Genomic DNA, 21,664 nt, shown 5'->3' with positions numbered 1-21,664 from the left:
TTCAGAACACCCCCTTCTGCCCACCCTACTACTGACCAAAGGAGAAAACGAAAACCCAAAAAGATTTGTGCTCTGTTTTCTTTCTCCTCCTGTTCACATCCTTTCTCAGCCTCAAAGCTATTAACAGGGCTGCTCCTCGGCCTCTGGGTTTAAGGTGGGCCTAGTGGCTTCATCACAAAGCAGCAAAATGATGGAGAAGGAAGGAAGAGGCAGCTGCGTGCCTGACAGCAATGAGGAACGAGGGACACGCTCCGTTCTGGGGCCGTGCCCTGATAATGCCCTTTGAGAATATTGCCAGAGACATCTGGAAAGTAGCAGTTCAGGCAGACCTCGCCCAAGATGAGGTTGGGTGCCAGGCCTGGCCCACCCCAGGCATATGCTGTTCTGAGAAAACATGGGAATGTCCGGAGGGCGTTAAAGGACAAGGGCCTTCCGATGCCACCCCACCCTGTCCCCACGTCACAGCAATGGGTGACCATCTGTGTGAGTGTGTGTGGGAGGAAAGGAGGAGATCCAGTTTGGGGCAAACACAACCTTTGCCACTGGTTTGGCAAGGAGGAGGAAGTGGCTTGTCCGATTCTGGTTCCCTGCCACAAACATGCAACACGCTTTAGCTGAATTCAGCACAGGTTTGATGCATGCACCCATCGCCGGCTTTAAGGCGTACCTATTCAGAGTTTCATTAGTATTTATTATTGTTGTTTATTAAATCTACACCCATAGATCTCAGGGCAGTTAGCAACACAAAATCACAATAGTAAAAACACAAGATACGTAATAATAACATAGGTGTCTGCTACCTGAAGAGTTGGTGTGTGTGTGTGAGGAAATGGGTACAAAATCAAGGAACCCAGTGCCCCTTGCAGTCTCCTAGTTTTGAATACAACGCAGTCCCTTTCCACTCCCCACCTGTCCTAGGCCTTACGCCATGCCTCTTCTCAGATATCAGGGCCACCTGAGGCATAGCCCAATTAGCAGAGCAGGAGAGCCTTCATCTTAGGATCAGGGGTTCAAGCCCCACTGCAGGTGAAAGGTTCCTGCGTTGCAGATGGCCGTACTAGATGATCCCACCCGGATCATCCAGTTTGAAGGGTCTCAGATCCCTACCTTCAACTCTTGTTGAAAGCGGGGCGATTTAACACATGAAAAATCTAGTTGTCCAATTCACGTCCCTGTATGAAACATTCCAGGCAATATCTCTAAGGCGGTCCCCGCCCCCTGCAAATTTCAGACCGAATTAAATGAAAAGAAACAATTTGTCCAAACAGATTTTAGGAGCCCAGTTGGTTCCATATACAGCACGGGGCTGATACGGCCAAAGGTTGCAGGTTCGGTCCCCGGGCGGGCCAGCTGCATTGCAGGGGGTTGGACTAGAAGAATGATCCTAAATAAATCTAAATAAAGTCAGTGGGAAAAGGCCATTGGCGCCTTCTCCAAATCCAGGCGGCCTCCATCTCTCCTTCCCCGTCTCACTTGCTCTCCCTGCTGCCTTTTCCCTTCCTCTCCTCCATTCCCCCCCTGCCTCCCTCCCTCCTTCCTTCCCTGGGCGGCCAGGCTGCCTCTCTCCCCGCGGCCGGTAGATGGGGTCCGCCCGGCTCCCCTCTCCCTGCTGCTGCTGCTGCTGCCGCTGCTCCTCCTCTCGGGCTTCTCCGCGTCCCGCCGCCTGCCTTCCCCTTCCTTCCTTCCTGCCAGGCTGCTGCCTCCTTCCTTCCTTCCTTCCTTCCTTGCTCCCTCCTTCCCTCCCTCCTGCCTGCAAAGATGGACCCGCAGCGCCTCTAACAAAGACCCCGCCGCCGCCGCCGCCGCCGCCCGCCCAGACGCCGCTGCCGCCTCGCTCGGGTTTGCCCTTCTTGGCTGGGGGGCGGGGGGGGCAGGTTGCAGGGGGGTCTCTCTCTCTCTCTCTCCTTCTCCTCTCCTTTCCCCGGGGAGCCCCTTTTGTCTCCGGCCGCAGCAGCAGCAGCGCCAGCAGCGCCCACCCACCCCCCACCTCCCCATGCCTTGCTGAGGCTCTGCGAAGCCCACCCGGGGGGGCGGGTGGGGGGTGGACCCCATTCCGCCGCGATGGGCGCCCCACCTTCCCCCCCGCAACCACCGCTGGAGGGGCTTCCGCGTCGGGAGGGGGGTCTCCTTTAAGGCTCTTCTCCCCCCCCCTCGACACCCTCATTCATCCTCTCTGAGCACCCCGGAAATTATCTGATTCTATTTCCAAGAAACAGCTTTTCCCACTAGGAGACACCCAGCCCCCCAGCCCCCCCAAAAGAACACCCCCTCCAGCACCCTAATATTTACCATCAGCAACCCCCAGGCATCAACATCTGCCCCAGTCAACAGCTGACCTGTGAGAGGGTTTTTCCAGGCACCCCTAGGTTTTATCAAACTCCTCCAAATCGTAAAGGAAGATCTTGAGTCTGCTGCACACACATTTAAAAACAGAAACCCCTTTCAAAGAGGAATCTTACTTTCCTGACCCCCCCCCCCCAATTCTCAATAAGCTTCCCCCAAAAGTGATTTCACCCCTCTGTGTAAGAGATCCCTTGTGGGTCTTATTTACATTTGCTGGTCATAATTGTAGAGAATCACACAAACATCTCTTTGGACGCTGTCCAGAATTTCTGCTGCTCTTGAATTTTCTGTTTACTTCAGCCACCTCTCATGATTTCTGTGGTACAACCCTGAACCTCTTCCTTCCCCCCAACTTATTAGAAAGGCAATAGATCTCCTTCCCCTATATTTTGAAGTGCACTTCTGAAATTGCTCCCGCTTCCCTGATTCCAGACGGGCGCCTTGTTTAAATTTCTTTCTCCCATAGCTATAGGTCATACTATCCATTTATGTCTACAGGAATCCCCAAATTTTCCGTCCCTCTAGCAGGGACGAGCCTGGGCTGCTTCACCACATTTCTATAGGGTCCAGCATTTGCATCTGTTTGTAAAAGAACAGAAATAGTAGTAATAACAGATTCCCTAAATCTCAGTTATATAGTGAGATAACATTTGAGTGCCTGCCTACTCTCTAGTAAACACCTAATCCCAGAGGTTCCTGATATAAAAGCCAACAATTCTTTCAGCCTATCCAGCACTCTGGAACCTGGGCTCCTAAAATCTGTTTTGACAGATTGTTCCTTTTCATTTAATTCAGTCTGAAAGTCGCAGAGGGAAAAAACCTCCTTAGAGATATTCCCTGGAGTGTTTCATCTCTGATAGAGGGACGTGAATTGGACAACTAGAGTTTTATTGTGTTAAATCTCCCCGCTTTCAACGAGAGTTGGAAGTAGTGATCTGAGACCCTCCAAACTGCCTCCGCCGTGCCCCATAACCCAAGACACCTACCTACAACCCGCTTTTTCCAGATCCTTCCACATTCAAGGTATCCCTAAATACCTCCCCTTTCGTCCTCAGTCGTGAGAGCTTTCAAGAACAGGTGCTGCTAAGGCCATACAACTGTCAAGAACACTCCTTTGCAGATTCTGGGACACCCCAAAACTTTCGAGCACCCACTATTGGCAGACGTTTCTTCAGCCCTGTATACCTGCGTTCAGCCAGCCTTTCAATAGGCAGCCGCAAAATTCCCCCCCCCCAGCTCAGAGCTTCCCCACTGTCCCAAGGGTGCCTTGAAATCCTAACTTCAGACCCAAGAGCACACCCCGCTTCTGATTCCTAAAGCAGGCTCTCTCTAGCCCCTTTCTCAAAACCATCATTTCTTTAACCCCCCCCCATTTGTCCAATGGCTTTTCAGGACCCAAATCACCCCCTGCAAGCCCAGCTCTGTAGCAATGTTTTTGGGGCGCTCACTGGGTTAATACAACCCCCTTTAGCAGCCGGGCTAGGTGGGGGGCAGAAGTATTATTGCAATAATGGGGTGCAGCTAGCCTCGCCGCCGCCGCAGCAGACGCCACTCAGCAATGCGGTCATGGTGGAGCCGGAGCCCGATCGGCCCATCGGCTATGGAGCTTTTGGCGTGGTGTGGTGAGTGAGGAGTTTGGGGTCTCTGGGGGTCGTGGGCTGGTTGGATGTGGAGGAATGGTGGGGGAATGGGCAGGGGAACCCCCAAGGGAAGAAGGCTCAGAGCCAGCGGAGTGGTCGTGGGACGACAACCGTGAGTGGTCAGAGGGAGAAGACTGGGAGGAAGAGGCCCTGGAAGCTGAAGCAGTAACAGGGCTTAGTGAGCTGGGAGAGTCTGTGACAGAGAGCAGTCCAGAAGTTGAAGCAGGAGAAGAGGGAGGCCGAGAGGCAGAGATGAGTCAGGCTGGTGAAGAGCCAGAAGGGTCTCCCGCTCCTGCTGCAGCAAGCTCTCCTTCCCCCTGGTCTCCCAGAACCAGAAGAGGCATGAATATTTATTGTTGTTGTTATTATTATTATTATTATTATTATTATTATTATTATTATTATTATCAATCTGTTGGCGGATCTTAATTGAGCTTCGGTGTGTAAGTAGGATAATTTTATAAAATAAAATTTATAGTAAGTAAAGTAACACAGAGAAAGTAAAGTTTAAGCGCGTATTTAAGGAACTTAATTTGGGAACGCAAGGGGAAAATCAGAGGTCTTGTCAAATTTAATCACAAATGGATGTACAAAGCAAGTATTTGTTAAAGAATGAATAATTGTTTTTTATTTCTTATTTTGCCTATAACATCTATTGCATATTTCTGTTATAAAGTCTTCAACCAATAAAGCATTTTAAAACGGGGGGGGGGGGGGTAGAAGAGGCAAGAAAAGGGCAGAGGAGAGGTTGGCTGCATGCAGGCGCAGTCTCTGATTGCTTGGGAAATACCCTGGAGAGAACTTGCTCAGTGTGATTTACTGCTGGCTCGCTCCTAACACTGGGTTTTGTTTTGTTTTTTGAGGAGGTTGAAGTCTGAAGCAGGGAAGGAAGGGGCTAGGGCAGGGATCAGGAAAACTGGAGCCTTCTGGGTGTTCCACTCCCACCATTCCTGACCATTGGGGTCTGCTGGGAATTGCAGTCCGACAGCATCAGGAAGACCACTGGTTCCACAGTCCGGAGCCAGAGGACCAGGGGAGCTGTGAACGGCCATTTCAAAGGCGTTCTGTTTTTCTTTCCTCAGGTCGGTGACGGATCCCCGAGACGGGTCGCGAGTTGCACTCAAAAAGATGCCCAACGTTTTCCAGAACTTGGTCTCTTGCAAACGGGTCTTCAGGGAGTTGAGAATGCTCTGTTACTTCAAGCACGACAACGTGAGTGTGCCGAGGGTGCGAGGGGAGGTTGGTGGGGCTCGGCAAAGTGTCCTCTGCTGGGCTGCTCTGCTGGGTCAGCGCGTCTCTCCATGGGCCTATCTGTTGAGGGCTAGGGGAGCAAGTGGTCCCGTCAGTGCCAGCCGCCATCCAGATTTATTCCAGAAATCACTCTGTGGCATCACTCTCTGTACTTTTTCTGCGCTGTGCATGGCTTTTATACACATCTGCTGTGTCCCCACCCTCTCTCACCCTGTTTCTGAACCAAGGTTGCAGCATTGGGACTTTAGACAAAAGGTGATTAAGAAGTGATGTGATAGAAGATTATAAAATTACGCATGGCATGGACAGTGGGTAGAGAAGGATGCTGGCCGAGGTGGGTTATTGACTTGGTCTTATGTTCTTAGGACCTTGACGGTACCTTCCCTGGTTTGTGGTACACGTTCAAGCTGAGCTTTCATCATCATCATAATTTTATTATTTCTACCTCATCCATCTGACGGGGTTGCCCCAGCCACTCTGGGCGGCTTCCCACAGATATAAAATATAGAATCATAGAATGATAGAGTTGGAAGAGACCACAAGGGCCATCGAGTCCAACCCCCTGCCAAGCAGGAAACACCATCAGAGCACTCCTGACATATGGTTGTCAAGCCTCTGCTTAAAGACCTCCAAAGAAGGAGACTCCACCACACTCCTTGGCAGCAAATTCCACTGTCGAACAGCTCTTACTGTCAGGAAGTTCTTCCTAATGTTTAGGTGGAATATTCTTTCTTGTAGTTTGGATCCATTGCTCCGTGTCCGCTTCTCTGGAGCAGCAGAAAACAACCTTTCTCCCTCCTCTATGTGACATCCTTTTATATATAAAACACCAAATGTTAAAAACTTCCCAATACAGTGGTTCCCACATTCTGGATAGGTTTGGCCCTCTTGGTATTCAACTGCCTTTGTACCAGTCCCTTCATTTTGGAGAGGTTTCCTCTTTTGAAGCCAGATGTGACTAGTTTGGGATTTCATTGGTACTTGTCTCGCTTCCCATAAATGTTGGTTTTGATAATGCGATGGTCACTTGTCCCCAGTTGGTTCTACAGAACTTACATCTTTTGCCAGGTCCTGGCTACCACTTACGATTACAGTCAAACCTCGGTTCCCAAACGGCTCCGTTTTGGAACGTTTCTGTTCCCGAACGCTGAAACCCGGAAGTAAATATTCTGGTTTTCGAACATTTTTTCAGAAGCCGAATGTCTGAAGTTGCTTCCGCTTGAGTGCAGGAAGCTTTTGCAACCAATCGGAAGCTGCGCCTTGGTTGTCGAACACTTTGGAAGCTGAGCGGGCTTCTGGAACGGATTACGTTTGACAACCGAGGTTTGACTGTAAGTCCAGGGTCACTGCCCCCCTGGCTGGTTCCTGGACTAGCTGTTCCAGGACACAGTCGTTCAGAGCGTTTAGAAACCTGACCACTTTGTTGTGACTGGAGCCCATCTGTGTCTCTGTCTTTCACGAGAGTATCTGAAGTAGCAAAATAACCTTTTCCCTGAGTGATAAAAGAGGGCTGAGGAGCCATAACCGCTACATTGGTTTGCTGATGTAATGGAAATGCATTGAGATAGCTCATCCCACATAACTTTCTATGACAGGACATTACAAAAACAAAAACACAACTGTTGAATGTTCTTTCTCTTGTTCTCTCAGGTCCTCTCAGCGTTGGACATTCTCCAGCCTCCACAAATCGACTGTTTTGAGGAGATGTATCCTTCGTCCCACACACAGGCCAGTGCAGCCTGTTGCTCACTTATCTTCCCAGCATTGCTTTGCTTATCATTTCTGCCCCCCCACCTCTACCCTTTGCCGGAGAGGCCAATATAGGTATTTTCTTTTTGTTGTCTCCTTCCCACCCACCCCTTTTATGTGTTTGTTCATTTATTTATTTTTAAATTGCTTTTCTTACAGTTTTCCGGCATTGTGTTGGTTTGGGGTTTTTTCCTATAATTCTTTTGCCATGCTTTTTCCCCACCAAATCAATTTTTGTTTCCTATCTGTGTTTAGCTTCCTTAATTTACCGTTTGTCAAGCATTTCTCAGTCATTGTCCCCCCCATGCAATTGTTTCACGGCTTCTTCTCGGCTCTATTTCAGTCCCTTTCTTTGTATCGTCTTCGTTTTCCTTCACTTCTCAGTGTCTCTCTTTTCCTGTAACCTATTTGCTTTCAAGAATATCATCATTCATTCCCCTGCCTGTTTCTTCTTATTTTACCTCCTTCTGCTGTTAACACTATTTGTCTGTCTTCCCCAATTATAACCTCCATTAGTTCCGCTTTTGTTTTCAGTAATCCCCCCCCCCCATTTTCATTCTTGGTGTCTCTTTTACAGCCAGCCTTTTCCTTTTCCATCGTTTCAATTGTCTTGATGACATTCTTTCATTTTGCAGCGTGTTTTACTTTCCTTTTACCTGTCTTTGATCTGCACGGTGGTCCATCTGTATAATTATTATTTTTTTAGACTTACCTTAATTTTGCCTTGCCCTTGCCTTTGTGTGCTCTGTGCTTTCTGCCTCCTAATTTTGCTGGAAGCAGTTGGTTCAACTAAATGGCGGAGAACCAATTTTTCTTTTTTGCTTACGATGGGAAGGGGCTGGGCGCTCAGATACCTGGTCGTTCTCTGGTCCCATCTCCCGCATCCTCCTTGACGATGTCCACCAGTTACGTCATCACTGAGTTGATGCAAAGTGACCTTCACAAAGTCATTGTGTCTCCACAACCTCTCAGCGCCGACCACATCAAGGTCTTTCTGTATCAGATCCTCAGGGGTGAGTATCTATAAACATTTCTAAAGTGAGTTTTTCATTAACAATATGCTGCAAGGCAGTCAGTATACAACACATCAAATTACAGTGGTACCTCGGGTTAAGTACTTAATTTGTTCCGGAGGTCCGTTCTTAACATGAAACTGTTCTTAACCTGAAGCACCACTTTAGCTAATGGGTCCTCCTGCTGCCGCCGCGCCGCCGGAGCACGGTTTCTGTTCTCATCCTGAAGCAAAGTTCTTAACCTGAAGCACTATTTCTGGGTTAGCGGAGTCTGCAACCTAAAGCGTGTGTAATCCGAGGTACCACTGTACAGTAGCTTCTAGAAAAACAACAATAAAAGCTCGTTAGGGGATGGGAATCATATTTCAAAGGCTCATCTGAATAACTGTTTTCATGACACCATTACCGTAGCAAGTGGACAGGGATGATTCCTGCTGAACTTCTAGTGGCAGGGAGTTCCACAGCGCAGCGCCTGCCACATCAAAGGCTTGGTGCATAGTCAAGGCCAACTGAACCTCAGGGATATGAGAAGCCACTAGAAGTTCCCACCAGAGGATCTCTGTAGGATGTGGAGATGCCACAACCTTTTATTGTAGGAGGGTTGATGTCCAACCCATTTCTGAAGTTCCATCCCTCGAATACCTCTTCCTTCCACCCTCTTAAGTTATTCTCCTTTCCTTCATGCTTCTCTTCCCTTTTGACTTTTATTGCTATTTTCTTCTGTCCCTCACCTGCGCTTTCTCAGTTCTTTCTCAACCTCGTTCTATCACGCTTCATGTATTTTTTACCGCTTTTCAATCACTTCCTTCCTTCCTTCTCTGAGGTTTTTGTTCTTTGCAGAGCTGAAAACCGGATTAACCGCAGTTTTTAGTCCATAAATCGTATGTTGTTAATTGATTTATCAATAATGCTGGCATATGGGTAAAATGGTAGTTCTGAAAGCGTACTTTCCATTGTTTTTACATCACGCAAGCATGTCGTTTTAGAAGAGGCATTGCCTGCTTTGTAAGAGAAAAAGTGATGGGTGGAAAAATGCCTCTTTTAAGATAGTGCTAGCCCTCTAGTTTTTATAAGTAGTTGCACATTTTTAATTATATATATATATATATATATATATATATAAAAAATTGGAGCCACTCTAATCAAACTTCTCAGCCTTTTCCCTTTTGCTTCAGTCAGCCAATTTGTAGCAGGCAAGTTTTGTGACATTGCGAATTCTTTTTTCTCTCTCCGCCAGGGCTGAAATATTTGCACTCTGCCGGTGTTCTCCATCGGGACATCAAACCTGGGAATTTGCTGGTCAACAGCAACTGTGTCCTCAAGGTAATTCAGCCTTGTAGCCTCTAGGGGGAGCCCTTAGGGTGCAATTGTCTCTAATTAATATTGTGATTGCTAATCATAGGTTTGCCATATTTCAGAAAGTGAAAATCCGGACAGAAAAGTTGTTGAGCTTTTTAAGGCAAATTTGTGTTTTGTTTGTTTGGCCAAAGTTGTTGAGCAAAAAAATTTTCCCCAGGTTTTAGAGCTATTTTTTTTCAAGAAATTGCCACTTCCGATATGGGTTGCCATGTGTCCGGATCTTCCCGGACATTTCAGGGATTTTCTCCTGGATGCAGTTCCCAAGGGCTGAATCCCGGCTGTGTCCTTATGGCAACCCTACTTAACGGGATATCTCACGGTTGTTGCTTGCGCACTGAAAACGTCTGTTTAGATTGTGACCGTTTGTGAAGAAGGGAAACTCTGGCAAGTGATCCTTTCTTTATTCGAAGCATTCATGCCCCCCCTCCTTTAACTGGAAAAAGCTCCCACGGCGACTTGTAGGTCCATAGAAATAACAGCTCTTGCTCTCAGGCTTGCAGTCTAAGAAAACATGTAACAAAAAATGGGATGTGGAGGGAAAGGAAAACAAACTGGATGAGGCTGGATAGCTCAGTCGGTAGAGCATGAGACTCTTAATCCCAGGGTTGTGGGTTTGAACCCCACACTGGGTGAAAGGTTCCTGCATTGCAGGGGGTTGGGCTAGATGACCCTTGGGGTCCCTTCTGCCCTACTGTTCTGTGATTTTAAGCAGACTCGGGCGACAAATCCTTCAGTACAGTGGTGCCCTGCAAGACGAATGCCTCGCAAGACGGAAAACTTGCTAGACGAAAGAGTTTTCCGTTTTGGAGGTGCTTCGCAAAACAAATCTCCTATGGGCTTGCTTCGCAAGACGAAAATGTCTTGTGAGTTCCTGTGTTTCCCCCCTCCCCCCCTTTCTAAGCCGCTAAGACGCTTATCAGCTGATCCGATAAGCCGCTAAAAGCCGCTAATAGCGCTAATCCGCTAATCCTTCAATGGGCTTGCTTCGCAAGACGGAAAAACCGCTAGACGAAGAGAATCACAGAACGGATTCTTTTCGTCTTGCGAGGCACCACTGTACTACAAGGTTCTTATGATGAGCAGCTTTGAAGTATCTCCTAATGGTTAATCAAAATCTGCTTCCTTGAAGTTTCTACCAATTAATTCTAGTCCTCTAAAACAGGGTTGGGGATCCTGTTGCCGCCCCCTCTCCCCCAAAAAAGTGGTTGCTGGATTGCAAGTCACTGGGCACGGGGTCCTCACAGCCCCTCCCTGCGCTGGAAGACCTGCATCTTGTCACGGGGACAAAGGAAGTAAGGATTAAAAGGCAATTTCGGCCTTTGTAAATAATGACTAAATCTGCAGGGATAAACGTCCAAATTAAGCAATGTTGCAGATGTCCAGCCTCATTTTGGCAGAGGGCAGCATTTCCCTGATAACGGAGGTGAAGCAGGAGCCTTTTTCCCCGTCTCATTTTGGAGAGAAACAATTTATAGTGCCAGGACTGACGTAGAATATGTGAAACGACAGTGAAGGAAAGGAACGTAGTGTCATGCTCAGAAAAGCTTTTTCGTTTCTCACTATTCAATGAATCACCGCAGCCCACCAATACACAGCTGGGATCCATAAGAAAATCCTTCCAGGTCAAAGGGTGTGACTTTCTGGTAGGCTTGAGCCCCAGCACCCCTAATGGAATCAGGGTCACTCGTGGCTTTGAAGGAAGTCGGTTCATTCCACCAGGGGGCACTGCACACCAGACTGAAGTTGGAGAGGACTTTGGGCCGATGTCTATGATCTTTGTCCTCCTTCTAGCGCTTGACACACTCCTTGTCTTCACTTCAGATCTGCGATTTTGGCTTGGCCCGGGTAGAGGAGCCAGATGAGTCCCAGCACATGACTCAAGAAGTGGTAACTCAGTATTACCGGGCCCCTGAGATCCTGATGGGCACCAGGCACTACGGACGCCCAATTGATATTTGGTCGGTGGGCTGCATCTTCGCTGAACTTTTGGGCAGGCGTATCCTCTTTCAGGCCCAGAGCCCAATTCAGCAGGTAATGTATAGAAAGCCAGGATTGGGGAAAGGGCAGGATTGGTGGCAAAGAACGTGGCTGGATCTAGAAGCATTTCAATTAAATGTGCTGTAAACTTGGTATGAGAAAATCGGGTTGGCAAAAACGGGACTCCACAGCGCCATCTGGTGGCACAGTGTTAGAATGCATAAACAATGCATATGAAATCTTTGCCAGTGTATCTGAGTCCCATATCACCGTTGCTTGTAATTCTACAAAACGGCCACCAGTGGGCACCAAACAGCAATCCATCCATCCACCTACAATGCGAAAAAGACAAATTCTCATTTTCCTTAAAGATGGGTGACATCAAAATGATATTGCATATTAGGCTTCTAAGGATGTTGATCACTCCCAAGTTGACACCAGGTGCCTGGAAGGCAGTGGGGTGAGGCAGGGCAATGAGGTTGGGGGCAGATGGATGCATCAGCCAGAGTCCTGTCACATTGGCTGCTCTGGGTCTCACCCCTTGTCCATCTCACTCAGTATTGCCTTCACAATCTGGCAGCAACTTCTCCAGGGCTGCGGACCAGGGTTGTTCCCACTTCAGCCTAGAGATGAAACCTGGGACTGGCGTGCAACTAAAGGAGGTCCGATTGAGATACTTTTGAATGGGTTTAGAAAACAAAAACACACATTAAAAATCTGGCATCATAAGAATCAGGTGTGATTAAAAACAAAGGCAGGCTGGATTTCCAGCTGCTTCTGAAGACGTGTATTTGGAAGTGCCTTTGATAGTTCCATAGGGAGTGAGTTCCGCAACTGCAGGGCCACCACCGAGAAGGCCCCGTCTTTGGCTGGCAATGTAATGGACTGTACCTGTGGGCATTCAAGGCGGAGGGACTCTGTAGCTGATCATAACGCAGGAGCAGTAAATTTCTTTCTTTCCTGTCCTCCTGCTCCCTCTTGCCGCTCCCTCTTTCTCCCTTCCGGCCTCGTGGCTCCTTTGCACTGTTCTGCGGTCGGCAGCTGGACCTGATCACAGACCTCCTGGGGACTCCTCCCGTGGCCGCCCTCCATTCAGCCTGTGAGGGGGCTCGGGCCCACATTCTGCGGGGCAACCACAAGCCAGTGAGTACAGCTGGGACTGTCTGTTGGGAGGGGGAACTGTGAGGAGGGGGAGGGAGGGAAAGAGGGAGAGAATGGAGCCAGGCATGTGCCCCTCTTCGCAGACTCAGCCCTCTCTGTCTCTTTCCAGCCGTCGCTCTCTGTCCTTTACATGCTCTCTGGAGAAGCCACCCACGAAGCTGTCCATCTGCTCTGTCGGATGCTGGTCTTTGACCCGGTGAGTTGGTGTCAGGGAAGGTCTTGACCCCGTGACGGCCTCTTGGGGTGGCCTTCCTCACAGGAATGTTGTGAGGGTGAAACAGGAAGGGGGAAAAAAACTACGTCTGCATTTTTTAGCTCTTGGGAAGACTGGCAAGATGTAAAAGTAATGAAATAAAAACAAATGATGAAACGTTAGGCTGCTGCTCTCTCCCCTGCCCACTCCATGGATAAGAAGCTGTTGTGGTGATGCTTCCTCACTGCCACCACCTGCAGGCACAAAGGGTGTAAAGTGGTACCTTGGAAGTCGAACGGAATCTATTCCGGAAGTCCGTTCAACTTCCAAAAAGTTCGGAAACCAAGGCATGGCTTCTGATTGGCTGCAGGAAGGTCCTGCAGCCAATCAGAAGCTGCGGAAGTCGCGTTGGGCATTTGGGTTCCAAAGAAAGTCCGTAAACCGGAACACTCACTTCTGGGTTTGCGACGATCAGGAGCCAAAATGTTTGACTCGCAAGGCATCCGGGATCCAAGATACGACTGTATGTTCTTCCGTTCCACAGTCACAACACAGCCTTCGCTTTCTCAGCCAGCCAGCCAGCCAGACTTGAGCCTGAGAACCTGCTGGTTTCTTGGTACCCACTGCAGGTTCCTTGAAGTGCTAGATTATCTGTTTTTGATAATCCAAACCACCTGAATTCCATTTGAGAGCAGATCGCCCAAAGAGCTGCCCTCAACAGAAGCCCTGCCTTAAAGCAGAAGTCAGTATAATTTTAGAAGAGAAATGTTTTGTTGCAGACCAAAGGCAGTGCTTAAAGTGAATTGTGGTGAGCCAAGCTTTGCTTTTCAGGTGTGAAATGCCAAATGCAAGGTGCTTCATTCTCATTTGAATATTCAGCTTCCGCTGTTCAAATAGCGGTGAAAAACATTCAATGTTTGTCTTGACTCTCCTCCTGCCTGCCTGCAGGCCAAACGGATCTCTGCCAAGGATGCCCTCTCGCACCCTTACCTGGATGAGGGCCGGCTCCGCTACCACACCTGCATGTGCACCTGCTGCTTTTCCGTGTCCTCGGGCCGCGTCTACACCAGTGACTTTGAGCCCCGGGCCGACCCAAAGTTTGATGGATCCTACGAGAAGAACCTCACCTCCGTCTGGCAGGTCAAAGGTAGAGTGTCCTCTTCCCCAGGCTCCCTCCTCGCCAGGGACTCTGAGCACCCGGGCAGTTCCACCCGTGGCTTTATTCCTTCCTCCTTGTTGTTGTTGTTTAGTCGTTTAGTCGTGTCCGACTCTTCGTGACCCCATGGACCAGAGCACACCAGGCACTCCTGTCTTCCACTGCCTCCCGCAGTTTGGTCAAACTCATGTTAGTAGCTTCGAGAACACTGTCCAACCATCTTGTCCTCTGTCGTCCCCTTCTCCTTGTGCCCTTCATCTTTCCCAACGTCAGGGTCTTTTCCAGGGAGTCTTCTCAGGGCTGATTTCCTTCAGAATGGATAGGTTTGATCTTCTTGCAGCCCATGGGACTCTCAAGAGTCTCCTCCAGCACCATAATTCAAAAGCATCAATTCTTCAGCGATCAGCCTCCTTTATGGTCCAGCTCTCACTTCCATACATCACTACTGGGGAAACCATAGCTTTAACTATACAGACCTATACGAATAGCCTATAACTATACGAATAGCCAAGGAGGAAGGACCTTCCCCTTCATGGATCACTGCCTTGCCGTGGCAAAGGGGATTGAATAACTGAGAGAAGCTATGAGCTATGCCGTGCAGGGCACCCAAGATGGAGAGGTCATAGTGGAGAGTTTTGACCAAACGTGATCCACCTGGAGCAGGAACCGGCAAGCCACTCCAGTATCCCTGCCAAGAAAACTCCATGGACAAAGACAAAAAGTCCTTCCTCCTTGGCTATTTTAATTTCTATCTTGGCTTGCCAGACCAGGATCCCCGAGGCAACTGATGCTGATAGTGTTTGCAATTAAGTTGTAAGTACTGTATTTTTTGCTCTATAAGACACACCAGACCACAAGACGCACCTAGTTTTTGGAGGAGGAAAACAAGAAAAAAAATCTCGTTCTCAGAAGCCAGAACAGCAAGAGGGATCGCTGCGCAGTGAAAGCAACAATCCTTCTTGCTGTTCTGGCTTCTGTGATAGCTGCGCAGCCTGCATTCGCTCCATAAGATGCACACACATTTCCCCTTACTTTTTAGGAGGGAAAAAGTGAGTCTTGTAGAGCAAAAAATACGGTAATACGTTTTGAAACACAAGCAGCAGAGGGAAAAGATGAGCAGAGGAAAACTGCCTGGAAACTGAGACAAGGGTAGGAAACGTGATTCCCACCATAAGTTGTGGGTCTCGAAAATCTGGAGGGCCAAAGGTTTGCCCCACCCCCCTCCTGCGCCCCACTTGGACTCCTGGATAATCCAGAAAGGTTGCACAGTTAGGCTCGCTTGCTAGGGGTGTGCCCAGTTGGAGACAGCGGGACTTGCTTGCATGGAAACACGAACAAGGCGGTTTGTTAAATTATATATACTGAGGCCCATCAGCAGGGCAGGTTCTGGCTTCAAGGAGGAGATAATCTAGAATCTGGCAGGGACCCACCCTCTGTCACAGCACCCAAGTGATACGTCTATGTGGAAAAAGCTGCTTGGGAGGATTTTATTATTACTATTGTTGTTGTTGTTCTTCAGAAAGGCAGCATACACGTATCTTTTAAAATATTTTGTATTTATAAAGAAAGCACAGCAACAGTTTAAAAACAGGAGAATTTGCAACCATACATTTGCAGCGTACCGCCACGTTAGATTCCAAAACTTGCAATGTGTCTTTTAATTGTTGCAAAGCTTTTTTTTTTGTTGTTTTGTTTTTAAGAAATGAAAAGTTGCTTTAAAACAAACAAGGAAGGCAACATGTTAACGGTTTGAAATAAATAGCAGGGAAAGTGGAAGGAAATGGGGAAGCTTGTGTGTTTCTGTTGGGCTGAGTTACCGGCTGAGTCACAGGAGGAGTCTGGGAACTCGGGGTCACGTGCCACCAAACGGGTCGTGGAAAATGTCGTTTTTGAGGAGGAGGAGGAGGAAGGGAGGGGCACCGTGGCGCTGACCCGGGAGGCCGTTCTAAGCATGCCAGGGCAGCAGAGGGTTGTAACTCAGTGGTTAGAGCACATGTTCCGTGTACAGAAGTTGCCTGGTTCAATCCTGGGCATCTCCCAGGGCAGGGCTGGGAGAGTCTCCTTGCCTGAAACCCTGGAGAGCGGTTGCCAGTCAGTGTGGGCAGTGCTGAGCCAGAGGAAGCAAAGGAGAAGACCGATTCTGACATTACTCGTAAGGGGGATTGCGGGAGCAGGAGACCCCCAGGCCCTGGAAGGGGGATAAGGAGGTGGAGGAGCCACGATTGAAACGAGGGAGAGAAGGGGGAAGGAGGCCACGGGGGGGAGGGTCTCTGAAGGTCAGGAGAAGGAGCGCCCGCTGGATCTAGGAGCAGGCAGGATTAGGCCAGCCTTCCCTACCCTGGCGCCCTCAGCCCCACCCTGCATCTCCAGTGGTTTTAAATGAGGGGCAGGGCCAGCACCAGACTGCAGGGGGTCCTCAGCACCGTGCCCTGACTGCCCCCCCCCCAGCCACATACAGTGGTACCTCGGGTTAAGTACTTAATTTGTTCCAGAGGTCCGTTCTTAACCTGAAACTGTTCTTAACCTGAAGCACCACTTTAGCTAATGGGGCCTCCTGCTGCTGCCGCGCCGCTGTAGTTGGATCAGCCATCTTTCTATAGGGTGTAATGGGGTGCTTTTTCCCAGCCCCCTCAGTCCCTTTTCTCTCCATTCACTGGCCGGGGTTGGAATCTGCATTGGCCGAGGAGCATTGCATTCTGGGTAAATTAAGATGGCAGGTGGCTCCCCTGGGCAGAAGTTGAGCTTCACTCCCATGCTGACGTGCTAACCCTGCCTGCCCACCTCTATAACAGCAGTCTGGGGCCTCAGTGATGAGCAACAGGGCAGTGAGGGGCTGCTCTTGGGCAGTGCCCCGCCGTGTTGGCCAATGGCACCAGGCTCAACGACGGGAGCTCCAGCCCCAGACTTTTGGAGGGCTCCAGGCTCGAGAAGCACAGGCTGCACCGTGAGTCATCGGTTGCGTTGGCCAACTTTGACCCATGTCAGTCACCTGTCCTGCCGGCTTGCTCAACCTGTGGTTTCCTATGTGCGTCTGTGTGGGGGAAAACACACAGCAACAAGAAAAACAGCAAAAGGTAATAAAAACACCAGAGCATCACAGGGGCATTCTTGCCTGCCAGTGCCGTGACAGGTGGGATATAAAAGCAACTAAATAAGAGGCCAAACACCAGCACACTGAACTGAGCTCGGAAACAGGCCCGCGGCCTGCAAGGCTAAGTGGAGAGCTGGCAAAATGGCTTTTCTTAGATCAGGGGGCAGCAAACTTTTCAGCAGGGGGGCAGCCCACTGTCCCTCAGACCTTGTGGGGGACTGGACTATATTGGGGGGGGGAATGACCGAATTCCTATGCCCCACAAATAACCCACAGATGCATTTTAAATGAAAGCACACATTCTACTCATGTAAAAACACCAGGCAGGCCCCACAAATAACCCAGAGGTGCATTTTAAATAAAAAGACACATTCTACTCATGTAAAAACACGCCGATTCCCAGACCGTTCGCAGGCCGGATTTAGAACGTGATTGGGCCAGCTCCAGCTCCTGGGCCTTAGTTTGCCTACCCATGGCTTAGATTGGCCCCAGCGAGCAGCCTAAACGATCTGTTATTTTGGACTAATGGAAGTTTGCAAGCAGTCGTCAATAGCCACCCCCATATGCTAACCACGGCAGTAAGTTTTGTGTCCAAGTGTGATTGTTTGGCAGGCCTTGGGGCGGGAAAGGAGCGAGCCCTGGGTGGGAAGGAACAAGTTTTAAGGCAAAATTACAGATATGAAGAGCTGCTTTTGAACTCTGGGGAAGAATAGAGCTGGGATGGGAGAGCAGTGGTGAGGCTGGGGGTGAACTGGGCATGGAAAAGAGACGTGAATAAATGGGAAGACTGGATTGACAGGAACCCCTTTCTTCCTTTCCAGAGCTGGTGCATAGGTTTATCTTGGACCAGCAGCGGGGGAAACGCATCCCGCTCTGTATCAACCCCCAGTCGGCTGCCTTCAAAACCTTCATCCGGTGAGTGTGTGGTGCTGCCCCCTGGTGGCATAGCTGGAATCCCCCCACACCTTAATAATAATGATATAATAATTTATTACTTATACCCTGCCCATCTGGCTGGGTTTCCCCGGCCACTCTGGGCGGCTTTCAACAGAATATTAAAATACAATAATCTATTAAACATTAAAAGCTTCCCTAAACAGGGCTGCCTTCAGATGTCTTCTAAAAGTCTGGTAGTTGTTGTTCTCTTTGACATCTGGTGGGAGGGCGTTCCACAGGGCGGGTGCCACCACCGAGAAGGCCCTCTGCCTAGTTCCCTGTAACTTGGCTTCTCGCAGCAAGGGAACCGCCAGAAGGCCGTCGGAGCTGGACCTCAGTGTCTGGGCAGAATGATGTGGGTGGAGACGCTCCTTCAGGTATACCTTAGGAGTGGGTTTCTGGCCTGGAAATGAGGGTCTTTAAACTCTTCTTGTTTCCACTTGGCAGCTCCACGGCGTGGCATTCCTCCAAAGTGTCCAAAAAGGAGGAGAGATGAAGGCGCCCAGTGGACAGGGTGGGGAGAAAGAGAAGAAAGGAGGAGAAGAAAAAGGGAAAGCAAAGGAGAAGGGCAGAATGAGAGAGCCTTTTCATCGGGTGATGGAGAGAGAGAAAGAAGAAGAAGAATAAACAACCACTCTTCTTAATCCTGCACTCTTGAATATTTTGACTCATGGACAAACATTTGGGGTGGGGGGAAAACGTCTGTGTCTTTTTTTTATTATTATGAATATTAATATTATTTGGGCTGGGTGGGAGGGTTGGGAAGGGATTGTTTTTTGCATCAATTGATGTCTTTTCCCTCCACCTTTATTGTTCTGCACTGGAAAACCCTTTAGGTTGTAGGTATTCTCCTTGTGCAACTCTCCCTGTCCGCAAACTCACCCCCAAATCTGCACTGTTCCCCGACACGCCTGTATTTGTCCATCTCCTGGCTGAGTTACCCTTCCCTCTCTGTTCCTGTATTATTAGGGTTTTGTATTGCTACCCCTAGAGGGTTTGCGATTGTTGGAGCGAAGGGGTGTCTGCTTTTCTCAGTATGTTCCGCCCATTCTGCACCAAACCCTGCTGTTCCCCCACTCCTTCAAAAAAAAAAAATCCTCTTTAGGATCAGTGAAGGGTCTTCTTACTGGCTGCGTCTTCACTCCTATCTGCAAGGCACCGTCCCATAAATAAGTGGCATGTTTTATTAGTTCCCCTAAATGCTCTGTCCCAAAAGAACCACAGGTGGGGGGGGTAGACGGGGGGAGAAACCCAATTTCCTAGCTGGTATCCATACAGCCTTTATCAACCATATTGTTCTCTTAACAGTTCACACTGAATATTCTGCCACTTCTTACAGTCAGAAGAGGGGACTCTGGGCCTAAGTAAATATGATCAGTGATGGAACACCAATAGGTTTTTAAGTAAAGTTACAATGGAAGCATGGGGCAGGGATTTGAAGTGTGTGTGGCAGAGAGGGCCCGATCTCTTCCTTGTCTGCTTGCTCCAGTTGTCCCACCACCAACCCCAGAAAGAAAACACCTGAGGTACCACCTGGCTCCATTTTGGCATCTCCCAACGTGGCCTTTGAAAAAAATCACTGCTGGGGTTTACTGTATAGTTTAGTTAGGCCTTCATCCTGTCAACAGAATCTCTGGAAGTTTCCTTCTCCCACCACCCCACTCTTCAGCCAGAAAAGCACCCCACTTCTTCTTAGCACTCCTCAAGGACACTTATTCCTTCCTTATTTCCACACCCGTTCGAAAATCTACCTCTTTTCTCCTAGTGTGTGTTTGGTTTGTGTGTTTGTTATTTTTAGCCGGGGGTGGGGGTGTTGAACTTTCATACTTTTGTTGTTAATCTGTATTTTGTTTTCCTGGCTTTTTTTTTTTGCAGGGGAGGGCGGCTGTTGGATGTTTTTTTATTCTTAATTTTTTCAGTTTCATTTATTAATTTATGACCCTGTCGGTTTTTAGAGACTCAAATCCAGAATGCGTGTGTGCGTGTGTGCATTTTTCCTTTGTCCCTGAAAAAGAAAATGAAAAAAACAAAAACAAAAAAACACAACCAACAACCTGGAAACTTGAACTGTCTTGGCTGTAATAATTTTTTTTCCTCCTAATTTAATTGTGCTCCATGGTAGCTGAATTAAATTTATGCTGTGTATTTTTCTCCTGTGATTTTTTAAATTTCTCTTCCTATTATTATTACTGTTATTATTCAGCCCTTTGAATGTAAATGCACTTTTCCTGGCAACTCTGTTGCACATCTGGATCCCTCTTCCAGTTCTGCTGGGGCGGCAGGTTGCTTTTGAGGGCGGTTTGGGGGGTGTGCACCTGCCCCAGTGAGACTGGCAGCAGGAAGTGCCCATCTGTGGGCTCCCGGCCTCGCAGGGCGTGCTCAGGAAATGATGCGATCAGGACGCCTCGACCACATCCTTTTCTGCCACTGTTGTCAAAGTGGAAACAACCTTTGCTTTGTCGGGGAAGTTCCTCTAAGGCAGAACTGCACACTTGGGGGTCCGGAAACCAAGGAATCCGCCGTTTATCAGGTGAGGTTTTCTAATTTTTTTTGTCTTCCCATTGCTGTCCACTTCCCCACTCCTCTACCGGACTCAGCCATTAGTAGGTGGGAGACAGTTTCCTCTTAACGTCCCAATGTGGAAAACACCCAGAGGAAGAGGCCCATGCAGGGGTGGGGAATCCGGGCCCCTCCATGCCTTGCTGCACCTCGGCTCCCATCGCCCCTACCCATTGGGCATGCTGGCTGGGGCTGATGGGAAGACCACAAACTCCCCAGTCCTGCTGTGGGAGAGTGGCAGAGCATCTACTCTCCTCAGTCAGATGGGCAGGGTACAAAATAAAAGTTATCACATCTTTATGGCTGCAAAGTTAAGCAGGGGGTGAGAATCCTAGAATTGTAGAGGTGGAAGGGCCACACGGGACATCTAGTCCCAACCGCCCCTGTAATCTTTTGCCCAACTTGGGCCTCAAACCTACTACTCTGAGGTGAAGAGTCTCGTTGCTCTACCAACTGAGCCATCCTGGGGGGGTCTCAGAAAACTGGAAGGGGACTGAGCGGGACTTCACAAGCGGGTTGAGCTTTGGGACTTGTAGCTGCAGAATAACAACTACAGTGGTACCTCGGTTACAGACACTTCAGGTTACAGACTCCGCTAACCCAGAAATAGTACCTCGGGTTAAGAACTTTGCTTCAGGATGAAAAAAGAAATCACGCGGCAGCGGGAGGCCCCATTAGCTAAAGTGGTATCTCAGCTTAAGAACCGTTTCAGGTTAAGAACGGACCTCTGGAACGAATTAAGTTCTTAACCTGAAGTACCACTGTATTTCTCTTTTCTTTTTTAAAAAAGGGCTCCACCCACATCCCTCGATTACATCAAAAATAAAGCCCAGTACGACCGCCCTGATACAAATCGGTGATTTGACTCCTCCCTCTTTCTTCACAGTTTGGCTTCTACCTGACGCGCCCATTCTGATTCTGGATGTGGCTTTGATGTGGCTCCATCGCAGTGGTCCACCCCCTGCTACGTTGTCCACGCCGGCCCCCTCGACGGGAGCCCAGATGCCTCCTTCCTCTGTGGCCTCCCCGCTCAGCGAGTGTGGCAGCTGCCTGCTGATCATGACAGGCATCGCCTTCGTTGCCGGCCTTTTCATCGTGATCTCGGCCATCCTCTGTGACCGGGTCTTCCGTGGGTCCCTGCCCTCAGAAAGAAGGGGGCTGCCGTCTGTCTGGAGGCAAGGCGGGACACTGTGGATCGAGCCTTCCAGGAGTCGCAGGGAGCCAGATCTCCTATCT

The 21,664-nt window shown here is 49.1% G+C and overlaps 1 protein-coding gene across 1 annotated transcript; it reads left to right on the top strand.

Annotated features, from left to right (window-relative positions):
* The first annotated feature begins 1,675 nt into the window (after window positions 1-1,675).
* LOC309516757 (serine/threonine-protein kinase NLK2-like) lies at window positions 1,676-20,019 on the top strand. The gene is made up of 11 exons (XM_082195590.1): window positions 1,676-3,965; window positions 5,066-5,195; window positions 6,885-6,940; window positions 7,890-7,996; window positions 9,234-9,319; window positions 11,177-11,386; window positions 12,374-12,475; window positions 12,603-12,689; window positions 13,635-13,833; window positions 17,755-17,848; window positions 18,317-20,019. Exons 1-11 carry the CDS (start codon window positions 3,724-3,726, stop codon window positions 18,363-18,365), a joined length of 1,362 nt encoding a protein of 453 aa, XP_082051716.1. The 5' UTR covers window positions 1,676-3,723; the 3' UTR covers window positions 18,366-20,019.
* Window positions 20,020-21,664: the final 1,645 nt, after the last annotated feature.

The sequence above is a fragment of the Podarcis vaucheri genome, assembly GCF_965113315.1.
Source record: "Podarcis vaucheri genome assembly, chromosome: 13".
Lineage (NCBI taxonomy): Eukaryota > Metazoa > Chordata > Lepidosauria > Squamata > Lacertidae > Podarcis > Podarcis vaucheri.
This window is presented reverse-complemented; position numbering and strand designations above follow the sequence as displayed.